The 12,776-nt window shown below is 41.2% G+C and overlaps 1 protein-coding gene across 3 annotated transcripts in view; it reads right to left on the bottom strand.

Moving 5' to 3' along the window:
* SerT (Serotonin transporter) overlaps positions 1–12,776 on the bottom strand; it is a 103,296-nt gene that overhangs the window by 43,724 nt on the left and 46,796 nt on the right. Inside the window, exons 2-3 of one of the 3 annotated variants that reach the window (XM_065226943.1) lie at positions 9,054–9,530; positions 3,072–3,642 (exon numbers count right to left, since the gene is read on the bottom strand). In XM_065226943.1, coding sequence (XP_065083015.1) covers positions 3,072–3,558 — 487 coding nt within the window. In that variant the 5' untranslated portion in view covers positions 3,559–3,642; positions 9,054–9,530. The remainder of the gene's footprint in view (positions 1–3,071; positions 3,643–9,053; positions 9,531–12,776) is intronic. The other 2 variants (XM_065226945.1, XM_065226944.1) reach the window with 2 other exon arrangements.

Raw genomic sequence — 12,776 nt, 5'->3', positions numbered from 1 at the left:
CCACTGCAGTGCACTGCTTCCATGGATACCAATATCATTTTTGAGTGTCCAATTTCCCGTGCGTTCGATGGCAATGAAAACCAACCTTTTGTAACTGCCCACACGGGAGACATTTGATCGATTTTCACACGTGGACCCTATTCCAGAAACAACCGACTAAACTGAGCTAGCTGCAATCCGTTGATTCATTCAATTGTATTCGCCACCGAGTGGCACACCATCGATGGGATAATATTTTACCCAGTGTATCATAATCCCCCACACGGATACTTAAAAAATAAGACCTCATGATAAACCACTTCAAACAAACTGATATTTTCATCAGCATTTCCTCCTTATTGTCAATCCACAAAATCCTCCAAAACAACCACGATTTTGTTTCTTTCCTATCGGTTCACCACTTGTTGAATGCCACATCCTTTATTCGCTCCCACTCCCACTCTTAGTGCCAACAAAAGAAAAAAAACCCAGCCTCATCCTCACACCGATGCCCCACACACGTACGTAAGTTCGTTTATTTGGTGCTAAGCGGCGATAAAATTGGTCAGAGTAGGCTCCGAGAACGCATTTGCTCGCCCCGCATTCCCACATCCAAGTCACCCTCGCTTGTTGTGTGATTCAGCAATGACGAATCCATGCCTACTATGATGCAGCAACCGCCTGCTGATGGGCTTGGTGTCGGGTGAAGTGCTGCTTTATTTCTCCCCATTTTTTTTCCCTGCTCAAGTGTTGAACGAGATGCTTAACGAGGGACGAGAATAAGTCCTACCAGTACAAGAGGACGCAGGCAGGGCGTAAAATGTTTGTTTGGTGTGTTTTCATGTTCTTTCGATTTTTCCGAGAACAGCGTTTAACGACTCACGACGCATTATCCTGTATGATACACAATTTCATGCAACACCGGCGAGGATTACTACCAAGATTATCGGTACTGAAAACCGCGTGTGAAGACGAAGATTTTCCTTCAATTGATCAGCAAGTTTTAGCGAAGCACATGCACATGGACATACTGCCTCATCGTGTGAGTTAGAATCCTGCACAGGGAAATCATTTTGCAAAATCAAATTAATTACTCGGAACAGTTTTACCATGCGGCACTCGTTGAGCAAAAGACGATGATTGCTGTACTAACTACTATTGAAATCTCAGCCTCCGCCTAGATACACTACAATGGGGGAAAAGGTCCTTCACTAACCCGCATAAGTTGGTCTCGGAGAAATTACGATTTGTGATTGTAGATTCAGCCGGAGCCGAGCCAGTGCTGTTGATGACGTTATCTCCGTCTACCCGGTAGCCTGTCTCTGGCCCACATTCTCCAAAAACCCGTTAGGAACGGCTCTTTAAGAAGCTTGGATGTGCGACGAGCTTTAATTTTAATTGCTTCTCATCTACGTACCGAACTTCTAATCAAGTTCACAGCCAACTGCGACGATATGACGGTTGGAGTCGATTAAAGTTTTCCTCCAATCACCAAGGCCATCTTTCAGATGGCTCTGATTTGGAACATCCGCATCATCGTCGTTCAAGACTGTATCCCTTCCGGTTTCGGCTGCCGCTCAAGCCGAGCGGAAAACGAAGAACGAGTTATCGTTCATGTGAAACATAAAATTTAATTCAATTTCTTACCATCTCAATCTGGGCAATCAATACGATCACGGCTTCCGTTCCGGCTGCTTCAGCCGGCATGGGAGGAAGGTTAAATGCAAAGTAAATTGTCTATTCATAAACAATTTAAAGTTATTATCCTTCTTGGTCTGGTTGGCAATGGAGTCAGTTGACTCCATCTCGTGCTTGTCATTTATCCATATTCCGAAGCAAGTCTCAGTAAGCGGTTTGAAGTGCTTGGAATGGCACAGGGATTCTTACAGAAACAACTTTTCATGGCCTAAGTTGCCTTGAAAATCACAATTTAAAATTATTCAGAAAATCACAATCTCAACGCCTACTTTTCAACAACTTAACTTCAAGTACTTTGTGATGGAAAGTCATCTGCAATTACACGTAAATTCAATCAATTCGAGTGAAAACCATACACACATGGTATAATTTTTTCAACTTTAGGCAGCACAGGAAAATCAAATACTTTCCAGCTTCATTCTTGAGCATTCCAATGAGAGAGAAATCGAAAACGCTGACTCTTTTTCCGGTTCGCTTGGAAATCAGCGCAACCTTTTTGCCTTTTCTCGTCGTCATCTGTTGTTCTGATCCTGCTAAGTTTTATATGGGAAACGAAAGTCAGTCAGTCAGCCAAGCAGCCACAGAGCAACCGATGATAGTAGATAGCCGATATTTGAACGTGTTTTATTACCTTGATATTTTTCCCCAACGTTCGCTCTTTTTTCATCTTTTCTCATCATTTCACCATAACGATCCGTAGCATCCCAGGTCCCGCCAAACGACGATATACCACCGACATGATTCTAAAACTGTTTACTTTTGGTATCAGTTTGGCGCCACCACACCGTCGCACTCCGTCAGTTCTCCTTGAGTGTGAGAGTGTGTGCGACTCTGACGAACCAAGCCAGATCACAAGAGTTTCAAGTTTTTACCCTTATTGATTCCTGCTAGCTTTCGTCTTTCCGGCCATCACAAAGCGAATGTGCCGAAGTGAAAATATTACGAATGACGAATTCCCCCTTGGATCGAAGCAGGCCGTGATGCAGTGTAGTAAATCATCACGTAATGAAAGCTTCTCCTTTCGGTGTCTTCGTTTCTAGGTTAGGAAAAAAAGTTGGCGTAGGTCCTAGGGAAACTTCTATCGGTAGGTTACTGAGATTTTTTTTATCTTACATTTCCAGCTTGCTAAGATGCGCTGGAATAGGAAAATGTCACGTTCACGATTGTTTTTTTCTTTTGTTACAGAAGTCCACTGATTATATCAATTAGAATGTACTAAAGTACTAAGGTCCGAGAACTGCTACCGAACGCGAACTTTGCTAAAAACTTTAAACGTAATTTGCTGATCCAAGCATTTCTCGCATTTAGAAAAAAAATCATATCTCAAGCCGAGGAAAAAGAATCCCATCCCAAAGGGACAAATCAATGGAATACAATTTTCCAATTTCACTTACCTTTCAGTGCCGGACAAATCCGTTTCCAAATCGTAAGACAACCGCACCGATGAAACTGCCCTAGGGCCAGTTCCATATAGAACAGAGGCAACCCGCCGAACAGCAACATGATGCAGTAGGGAATGAGAAATGCACCACCCCCATTTTGGTAGCAAATGTACGGAAAGCGCCACACATTGCCCAAATCCACAGCAAATCCAATGACCGCCAACAGGAATTCGGCCTTCTGGCTCCACGTCTCCCGCTCTCGCTCCCCGGTAAGCGTTACCACCAGTGCCCGTTCCTTGTTCCCCTTCGGATTTAACGAGGTCGTCTCCTTTGTCTGATCACAGCCTCCTCCACCACCAGGGTTTGAGTCCGGGTCGGTTCCATCATCCTTCTCGCCTCCCGGTGGATCCGTGGCATCGCCGTTCGTGTGCCACGATTCTCGCTTCTTACAGTTGCCCTGATCGTAGGCGGCATTCGTTGTCGCCGTATCGTTCGTCATCTTCCTCTTCTGCTGGGACTATCGGCTCAGGAGTCGGCATACAACGGTGCAGTCGTTGGACAGGTCGGCAATGAAAAGGGATATCTGCAATGGGTAGAAAGAAGACGAAGCAATGTGTTATACAAAAGTGTGGCAAATTTTTTAAATGGACAACAAATATTCACACGCAAAATAAATGACTTGTGAGCGTAGCAGGCTCTGTCAGCGGACGATTTGTTTGCCTGCAGTTGTCACGGTTTTTCATCTTCTCCACGTGTGAAAAACTTTGACAAATGAGGATTTTTTTTATATTTTCAAACAAGAAAATATTGTCAGGGGAAAAATTTCATTACATGGTTTTACTTGTTTTTCTTTAAAATTTTCATCCACTATGAACAATTTTGATTTTACTCGTTATGGATTGCTGAGGCATTTTCCTTATTATTTTTTCTAGAACGCACTGACGGTTCTTTCCATTTTTTTTATTCGCTTGGATTCTCCTTGGAATTCTCATGAAATTCACCTCAGAATAATCTTGGAGTTTACCTCTAAATTCTTCTGAAAATTCATTTGCAACTTTCCTTAAAATTCTCTCAAAACTCTTTTCAATCTCTCATAATTATCTTAAACTCTAAACTATTTTAAAATTTGTATTCTGAACTCTCACAATCGACTTGAAGTTCTAGTCAGAACTCCCTACGACATTTTCTTTTAAAAAAATCTCTTCGAAATTGCAAAAAAATCTTTTAATGTTTCTTCTAAGTGACTTTATCCTAAAAATATAGTCCAATCTAAGGATCTTGAAATTTTTCGCGGACCAACCTATTTTTTTTTTTCGAAGGCGGAATGAAGTATACGCTTTCCCGATTTGTCCTCAAAATTCACCCTGCTAGACCCAAACTAACCAAGGGTGGACATTTCGGTTTAGATACTTGTAAATAATCTAGCCCTTCCGTTGACTATTCTTAAGCACCTTGCCGAAGGTGGAAGAGCTTAATATCATGCTGTAAGCCTGCATGGGAGACCAAGACATATTCTTTCCTTAGGCCACGTTGTAGTACGTTTATATAAAGGGACTGACATCAGGTCACCTGATTCAGGTGTGATACCAGCGGGTTTTGCCGCAATTCACTCTTGAATTGGACGATACTAATTAAATTAAATAATGTACATTCTATCTCTATTCCAAATACTTTAGAAAAAACGACTAAAAAGTGCACTATTTATTGCATGACGTACTTTCATTGTTTTTCATTCATTAATTAGCATTGAATGCATGCTTGGCATGCACAGTTGTACACACCAACTGCTCATTTGTTAATAACTTTTGACTCAGTTGTTGAAATTTAGTTTTCTTTAATGTACTTGATAGATTAGGATCATAGTTTACTGTAGACATGCAAAGAGAAGGTAAATATTATCATTTGACTCAACAACGATGATTTTTGACACTTAAAGTCCGAGATGTGCAGCGAGCAGAAATTTGGTTTTGCGTTGCTAAAATGAAGTGAGAAATCACTTCATTTTTGCAACGCAAAATCAAATACAGTTTATTACTATAGTTAAAATTTCCTATTTTTTTTTCATATCTTTAAAAAGCTTAAACTCTATTCTATCGACTGCTTCAAACAGAACCATGTTTCGTCAAATCTGTGCAAAGTTATTAGCAAATGAGCAGTTCGTGAGCAAAGCTGTGTATGCCAAGCATGATTCAATTTACCGTTCCGATTCAAATTTCGGACGATTCAAATTTCGGACACTTTCATTTTTAATTAAATATTACATCCAATTAGAAACAAAGTAATAATGTTAGATGATCGTGGAGGGCACTAGTCAAAAAAATTTAAAATTTACAAGACATGTGGATCATATTCGACCGAGATAATCAACTTTTAAAAGTGTCCGAAATTCGAGTTTAAGTGTCCGAAATTTGAATCGGCACGGTATAACCAAAAATACCTATACTGCAATTGTTATCATAAATAATGTATGTATAGCTTCATTTTCGTAAAAGGTGAATGCTTCCATTATGGTTGTGTGTTTTGTTGTGTGTTCGGATGTGGCATTTGGGAATACCATTTCACATGACGGGGTGCTTTGGGATGGAATTAGGCGATCGTGATGAAAGTTTTAGGGTGAGCAATATATACAAAATATACTTTAGATAGGAAACTAATCTCGGAATGAAGCATTTTATCACAGAAAAGTGTTACTTAAGACGGACAAAGACAAGTTTAATTTTGAAGATTATTGTAGAAAGGTAGCATAATAAGGAGATAGAGAGAAATTTTACATTTAGGCTGGTCTCGGGGGAAGAATAGGACGCGGGGGGTCCGCATAGGACGGCAACTAGGCCTTAAATATGTTTCGGCACAGCTTGGGCACATCTATCGGCACACTTTTGGCATACTTTCGGCTCAATCTTCTAGGCATTGGATTATTGTAAATAAACTGCGAGTACCGCTGGACAACTGTCATTGAAGTTATTCACAAAATTACGTGCTGTTTGACTGTATATTCAGAAACATCCTCTAATTGAATATACCAGAGGAACTCAGACCAGCAGTTCACTTAGCCGATCTAAATACGAAATGTAGGTTCTAGAGTGGGCTCAAGAGAAAGAGGCAGTTAATAAGACCCCATAAGTACCTTTAATTAAAATAATCCTGCAACCCTTACCAAATAAACTACAGAAGTCTATTCAACATCCTCTATAGTCGTTGCTTTTCACATCACAAAAGTCTAGATTTTTAGTCTGCTTTTGAGGGCATTATAAAACCCTGTGTTTTAGGACTTTTATTATAATATGAACACAAAAAACAAAAAAAAGTAGAAGGGTCTGTGCCTAGGGGCACGAACGGAAGCTTGACGTAGGACCGCTAGTGGACGGAATAAATGTGAAGAGCATCAAGTTCTTTTAATTGATCAAATCAGGCATAACATTTGATAACGGCACAAAAGCATTTGTAAACAAACATTCTAAGGCCCTTTACACGCGAACTAAAGTACGCCCACGCAAACCAATACCACTTTCGGAAAGGTGACAGTTGCCCCTATGCGATGATGTTGTTGGTTTGCGTGGGCGTACTTTGGTTCGCGTGTAACCTGGGAAAACATGAGGCAAATTTACTCATCGCTGAGTTCCTGATAGATATCGACGTCTGTGGTTAGCGTGATTATCTCTCACCACAGCAGGCCTGGGTCCAATCTCAGTCGGCGCCATCGGCATGTTCTAAGGCATAACATCTCTGGGAGCTGCCTCCCTGGCGTCGGTAGCATTGGAGCTCAGTACGGAAAACAAATCTCGCGTCACTTTTCAATAGGTCCTATCTACATTGATCGATTCTCTTCATCGACACTCTCTTTCGTAAATAACTCGGCTTCACAAATCTGGATCAACAATAGAAAAGAGCCCATCAGCATTTGTAAACAAACCGTTCCAAAGCCCTTTACTCACAAAGCTAAGGCCACCCACACAAACCAACACCATCATCGGATAGGGGAAACTTCTACCTACAAGATGTTGGTGTTGGTTTGTGTGAGCGGCCTTCGATTTGTGAGGCTTTGGAACGGTTTGTTTACAAATGCTGATGGGCCCTATTCTATTGTTGATCCAGAAATGTTTCCTGACGTCTTCGTCGAATTAGATGCTAGATTGTTGCTTCTTCCATCGAAAATATCCGGCCGTGGCGATTCAAAGTTGATCAAGGTTGATCAAAATAATTTGTATCCCTGCTTCCAGTTTGATTACATGAGCATTTTGTGTGGTCGGTGGTTCTGAATATGGACAAACAGGCAGATGAATTCTATTCCTACTCTTTTCTGTAATAAGTTTGGTGGCCTTGAAAAGAGCCGTTTTGTTTCCAATGTTGGTGATGATTTAACCTCCGAAACCAAACAGAGTGCGTCTCTGTCACTTCAAAAACGTAGATGACATCCATGGCCGCTTACGCTTGGCGTGTTTAGTGTAGGTGACAGCATCACGGATCTCATTTTTCAGGAACACCTTCAGCACACCTCGTAAATCAAACCGGAGATACGTCAGACACCGCCACGGCGAGCCAGACGACGGATGGTGGTTATCTCGAAGAATTTGCGTTTGGTTCTGAACATGGCGATGAGTGTGTAAAGTATCACGCAATTCCATTCTCCCTATTCGCACGCGCCCGAGGATCGGAGGCAAATGCCACTTCGACTTGTTTCGTCTACTTACTACTCTCTGACGACTGTGCTGGGGAAGCAGCATATGCATGTAGGTAATTGGTGGATTTGTTAGTTAATTCGACGCTTTTGGACAATGCTGAACATTTACCAGGTTTTCAATAGTTTCTTGTTGAAAATCAACATTTGGAAGCATTTTTATCAATGCGTAGCCATATTTCTGATCGATTGGTGATAAAATTATTGAAATTGGACGAGGGGCAGCTGAGTTATTAACGTTCAAAATCTTTCTTAATTTGTTACATGTTCCATTTTCGGTTTTCACAAAGTGTACCCCCATATAGAAATCAAAGACGTAGTCCTACGTCAAAATTCACACCCGCCACTTCCCGCGTCATCTTCAATCCTTGCAATTTCAAACCAAAACATTCAAGGTGTCAAAAATACCGGGCTGCCGGGATGGGTATGACCGGCACAATCGACACACCTGCGGCACACTGACAAAAAAGATGACCCAAGATTGGTGTATGGAGTGACCTTCCCCTTGGGAAGTTGTCATTTTAACCTTCTTCTTCTTCTTCTTCGCATTTCAAGCTTATTGTATATCGCATATTAGCTTATTGCGTGCTCTCAACTTAGTGTTCTAGATGCACTTCCACAGTTATTAATTGAGAGCTTTCGATGCCTGTACCATTTTTGCATTGGTATAATTGTGTGGCAAGTCCAATCATACTTCTATGCCCAGGGAAGTCGAGAAATTTTCCAATCCGAAAAATTCCTAGACCGAACCGGGAATTGAACCCAGCCACCTCCAGCATGGTCTTGCTTTGTAGCTGCGCCTTTACCGACTGAGCTAAGGGAGGCCTTTTAACCAATTCCATTAGTAATCAGATCTTCGATCATATGTTGGCTAACAAGTGAATTTTAGAGCAGAAAGAGTTAAGTAAAATTCAAAAGGTAATTAAAGGATGAGGCTAGTCTGGTCAGGAATTTGTTGATTGTTTGTAGTGGCTGTTTGAATTTTTATGCAATTGTCTGTATCTGGTAGGGGGATATTATAGCTTCTCACTGGTATTAGCATTATGATGTGTGCCGCTAAGCGTAAATTGCATAGAAGGTGGGGGACAGTGGAATTTTGTTTAATTTATAGATACTGGTTAAAAATATCGTACAATTGCTAGAACGCCTAGGCCTAGGCGTATTCTAGCAACACTGCTAATGAAATCAAGATAGGCGCTGCTCGATTGTATCTGGCTTTGACAGTTTGTTTGGTTCAACATCAGACGCTAATATGCACTCACCCCTAAATAAGCGTCAAACAAAGTTTCCCAAATCCAAAAAGATCGCCTACTTACCTAGATAGCTAACAAAAGACGACAGTTGACCTCGTTCACCCGAGCGTACACGGCTGTAATCCTTAAAGCAATGAACCCTTTTGTCAGCCTTGATACATTTGAACTCAAAAGGCAAGTGTGAATATACTGGCGAAAAAAACGACGACGACCGGGAAATGAGAAACTACCTTCCTTTGCAGTTGCTCTATAGCCTTAACTCTTTTTTTTTTATCCTGAACGCGTCTAATTTTCGTCGCTTGCTGCGATCCACCCAGGAAGCACTGACCAAATACCACGAACAACGGTGGTTGCGCTGCACGACCACGACGACGATGGCACGGCTATGCTGATGGCGAAGGGCGTCGTGACAACGGGAACGGCCACCGCAGACCACTTCAAGATTCTAATCTCAACGTGTACAATTGTTCCCGGTGCTCTCATTATTACCTGACGATGTCATTGCGGACAAATGGCCAACGGATGTAGCCGCGGTAGCATCTGCGGGGAGAACGGAAAGGAAAAAAAAAGAATCAACAATGCCATGTTGTACTTAAGTACCGATTTTTTTTCGTGTGCATTTAAACCGCTTCTCGTAAAAAGACCCATGAAAACCGCGAATAAAAAAGTGAAATAAACAAGGTTCTTTCTGTCGTTTAACAAAAATGCTCTCCGGTAACTTTTTTCGGATGTTCCAAAGTCGCTAATGACAGAAGCCATCGGTTTCGTCTAGCGTCTAGGCCAAGAGCAGGCATCGAGTGGGAGGCAATTGTGCGTTCAAATGGAAAATTGTTTGTCTGACTGTGCCCTATGTCGTGCGCCGTGCGACAAGGAATGTACAAAATGGGGAAAACAATACAACAACAAAACACAACATTCAGCATAAACCACAATAAAGAGTAGGCTTTGCTATAAGCGGGGAAAAGTAGCGTTTTTCCGCTGGAGTAAGTTGTCAATGGAGAACGCTTGGTGGCTCACTTTGATGTGTATATGCTTTTTCCCTCCCCATCGAAGTCGGCGCTGATCAAGCAAAGAGAAACACGTTGAATTCGTTCTAAATTAGTGGAGACGTTGGAAAAAAGTTATCAAAAAAAGAGATTAAGCATTTCAAATATTTACTTTTCCTAGGGGATTAAAAGCTCGTACTGATGCGATGTATTTATACATCGAAGTAAAAACAAATTCTGCTTCCCCAAACTAAAACTCGTGCTAAAGTAAACGAAGGTGATCCAATATCATTCCCATCACTATCGGCACCAATGTGTACACATGTTGAATCCGGTAAACTCTGTAATCACGCATTTTTAAAACGTAAGTATATCATCGCTCTCGAAGCAAAAGAAAAACAGCAGATAGACAGTAAATAAGCGGCAACAGGTCCAATGTAAACTCGTTTAGAGAACCCTTCCACCGGTGGATTGCCACTCCCTGCTTTTCGGAGTGATGAAAACACGATTAAATTTCTAGATATTTATTTCTTGTCGCTTTGCGGTGGGAATCTACGCCAAGAACTTGATTATCCGTAAATATTTGAGCAAAGAAAAGAAGCAAATTCCAAACACAGGACGCGAATGGAAATGGTGGGGTAATGCAAAGTTTACTTGCAAATCTGCGGATTCCAGTGCTCTGTAAACACATCCGTTGAACTTGACCGTACAAATAGAATGTGGTTAGTGACTAGTTGTTCGCATCGCATCACATCGCTAGATGGGTGATCGAGGTAGACTGAGCTACGTAAATGACGTTATTGTGTTTTGCTGTGTAGCGTTTGCTTGTGAAAATATATTTCCGATATTAATTAGCATGGATTATTGAAACAGTGTTAAAAAGTTAAGATACTTGTCCGCAATCAAAAATAACCACACTCCATTCCTTTATATTGAGAAAGGGTCTCGAAAGACAGCACTTTGTTCTATTCGATACTCAGCTTATTATTTTTATATAGGGGAACATGAGGTAAAATGTACCCCGGGGAAAAATGACCCGCAAAAAATATCTTAAGAAGTGCCTAACCACAAATTCGGGGTATCATCCCAACTCTATGCGGTATGGTCGCACCATTTATGATATCGTTTATGTATGGTACCCGTGTATTATGGATTGAAATAAAAACGCATTTTTTGTCAAAGAAACTTATATACAGACCCGATTTTCTACGTTGTGTTTTGATTTTGACGATGATGATTTGGGCCGTCTTGACCTGTCGGAGGCAGATGATACTCTAACGTGTACAGAGAACCAGTAACAATATAGTACGAACTAGTGGTGATATCTATCCATTATTACGGTTGATATTTTCTACTTAAGGTCAAGGTGGTAAATGTCGCTGGCACGAACAATAAATATTTCATAAATTCCTCTAATTTTATCAAATGTCCTAACGGAATTCCCTATAAACGGCTTTTGAAGTGAGTTTAGTAATTTCCTTTTTTATATATTATAACATGATGTATTTTGACAATTTCCCGGGATTATTCTGTGATGTAATCGGAGTTTTGGAAAATTTACTCGTTGAGCGATATACATTAACATAACGCATAACATTGATAACGATTGAAGCGAAGAACCACTAGGTTAAATGGGTAATTACTACGACAGCAGTATTTTCCTAAATCTTGAATTTGTTACATTTTACACACTCCTTGTGTTTGACTAGTACCTTCGCTCAATTTCAATTTCCATTCAATTTAGCACTTCCGTACTGTAACGGAACTATCAACCTATCCTCTTCAGAACTTTCTCTAGTTAATAAATTATCACAGTAAAGCTTCATGCTTATTTTAAAGACTGTACTAAAGTGTGACTCATTGATTAGTTTGTAACTTTTTAGATTGATGAAATTGATGAAATTTCGACTGAAACTAGCTAAGAGTGGAATGTTTACGCTGGCAGAATTTCACCACAATCTGTCTAGAGGTTATCGAGATGGTATCGGAGCAAGAGCAGATCCACCAAAAAATCTTGTGCGCCGTCGGGAAACGCCTGGAAATCCATCATTCGACGAATTCCCGGGTGGTGAAGTCATTCAATGAGACCCAGACGACCCAGCGGCGGGCAGACTGCGATGGAAAACCGTAGACAGCTGACCTGGTGAAGGCCAGCAAGGTGATTAGTCCGTTCAAATGTCGGCCGAACTTTCGATCCGTGATGCGGCGCAGAAGGCGGATGTTTCCATCTGGTGTCTGGCACGGTGGCCAAAACCCGGACCGGGAGTGGCTGACGAAACCGAGGTGCGGACACAAGGCGGTTGCCAGGGCAGGAGTTTTACATTACCACATCTTGGTTTCCCATTCCTGGGTAAGGTAAGGTAAGGAAGAATAAGGTGGACAAATTCACCAAAAAGTTATGGCTTTGGCATACCATCTGTGGGTGCGGCAAGATGAGCCAGCCAAACATCACGACGGGTACTATCAACGGGTAAAACTACTGGGACTAGTGCCTCCAGAAGCGCCAACTAACCTTCCCGCAGTCTCACGGAGGCGAGACGATGTTTTGGCCGGATTTAGCATCCTGCCACTACGCGCGGTCGGTATTAGACTGGTACAGAGACAACAATGTTGTTTTTGTATCAAAAGACATCTACCCACCGAACTCGCCGGTTGTTTAAGTAATTTCAAGTCAAACTTTTAAAAATGTTAAATGTTAAATATTTCGAAATATCAAGATTAAAAAAATTCTTATGAAAATTGAAAACTTTTGAAAAGTTAAAAACCATGGACTCTTATACATACAAAAATCGTAGGAAAA

This window comes from Ochlerotatus camptorhynchus, unplaced genomic scaffold, assembly GCF_037179485.1.
Source record: "Ochlerotatus camptorhynchus isolate MF236.1 unplaced genomic scaffold, CSIRO-AGI_Acam_v1.1 ptg000265l, whole genome shotgun sequence".
Lineage (NCBI taxonomy): Eukaryota > Metazoa > Arthropoda > Insecta > Diptera > Culicidae > Ochlerotatus > Ochlerotatus camptorhynchus.
The sequence above is the reverse complement of the archived record's forward strand: the minus strand, read 5'-3'. Positions and strand labels throughout refer to the sequence as shown.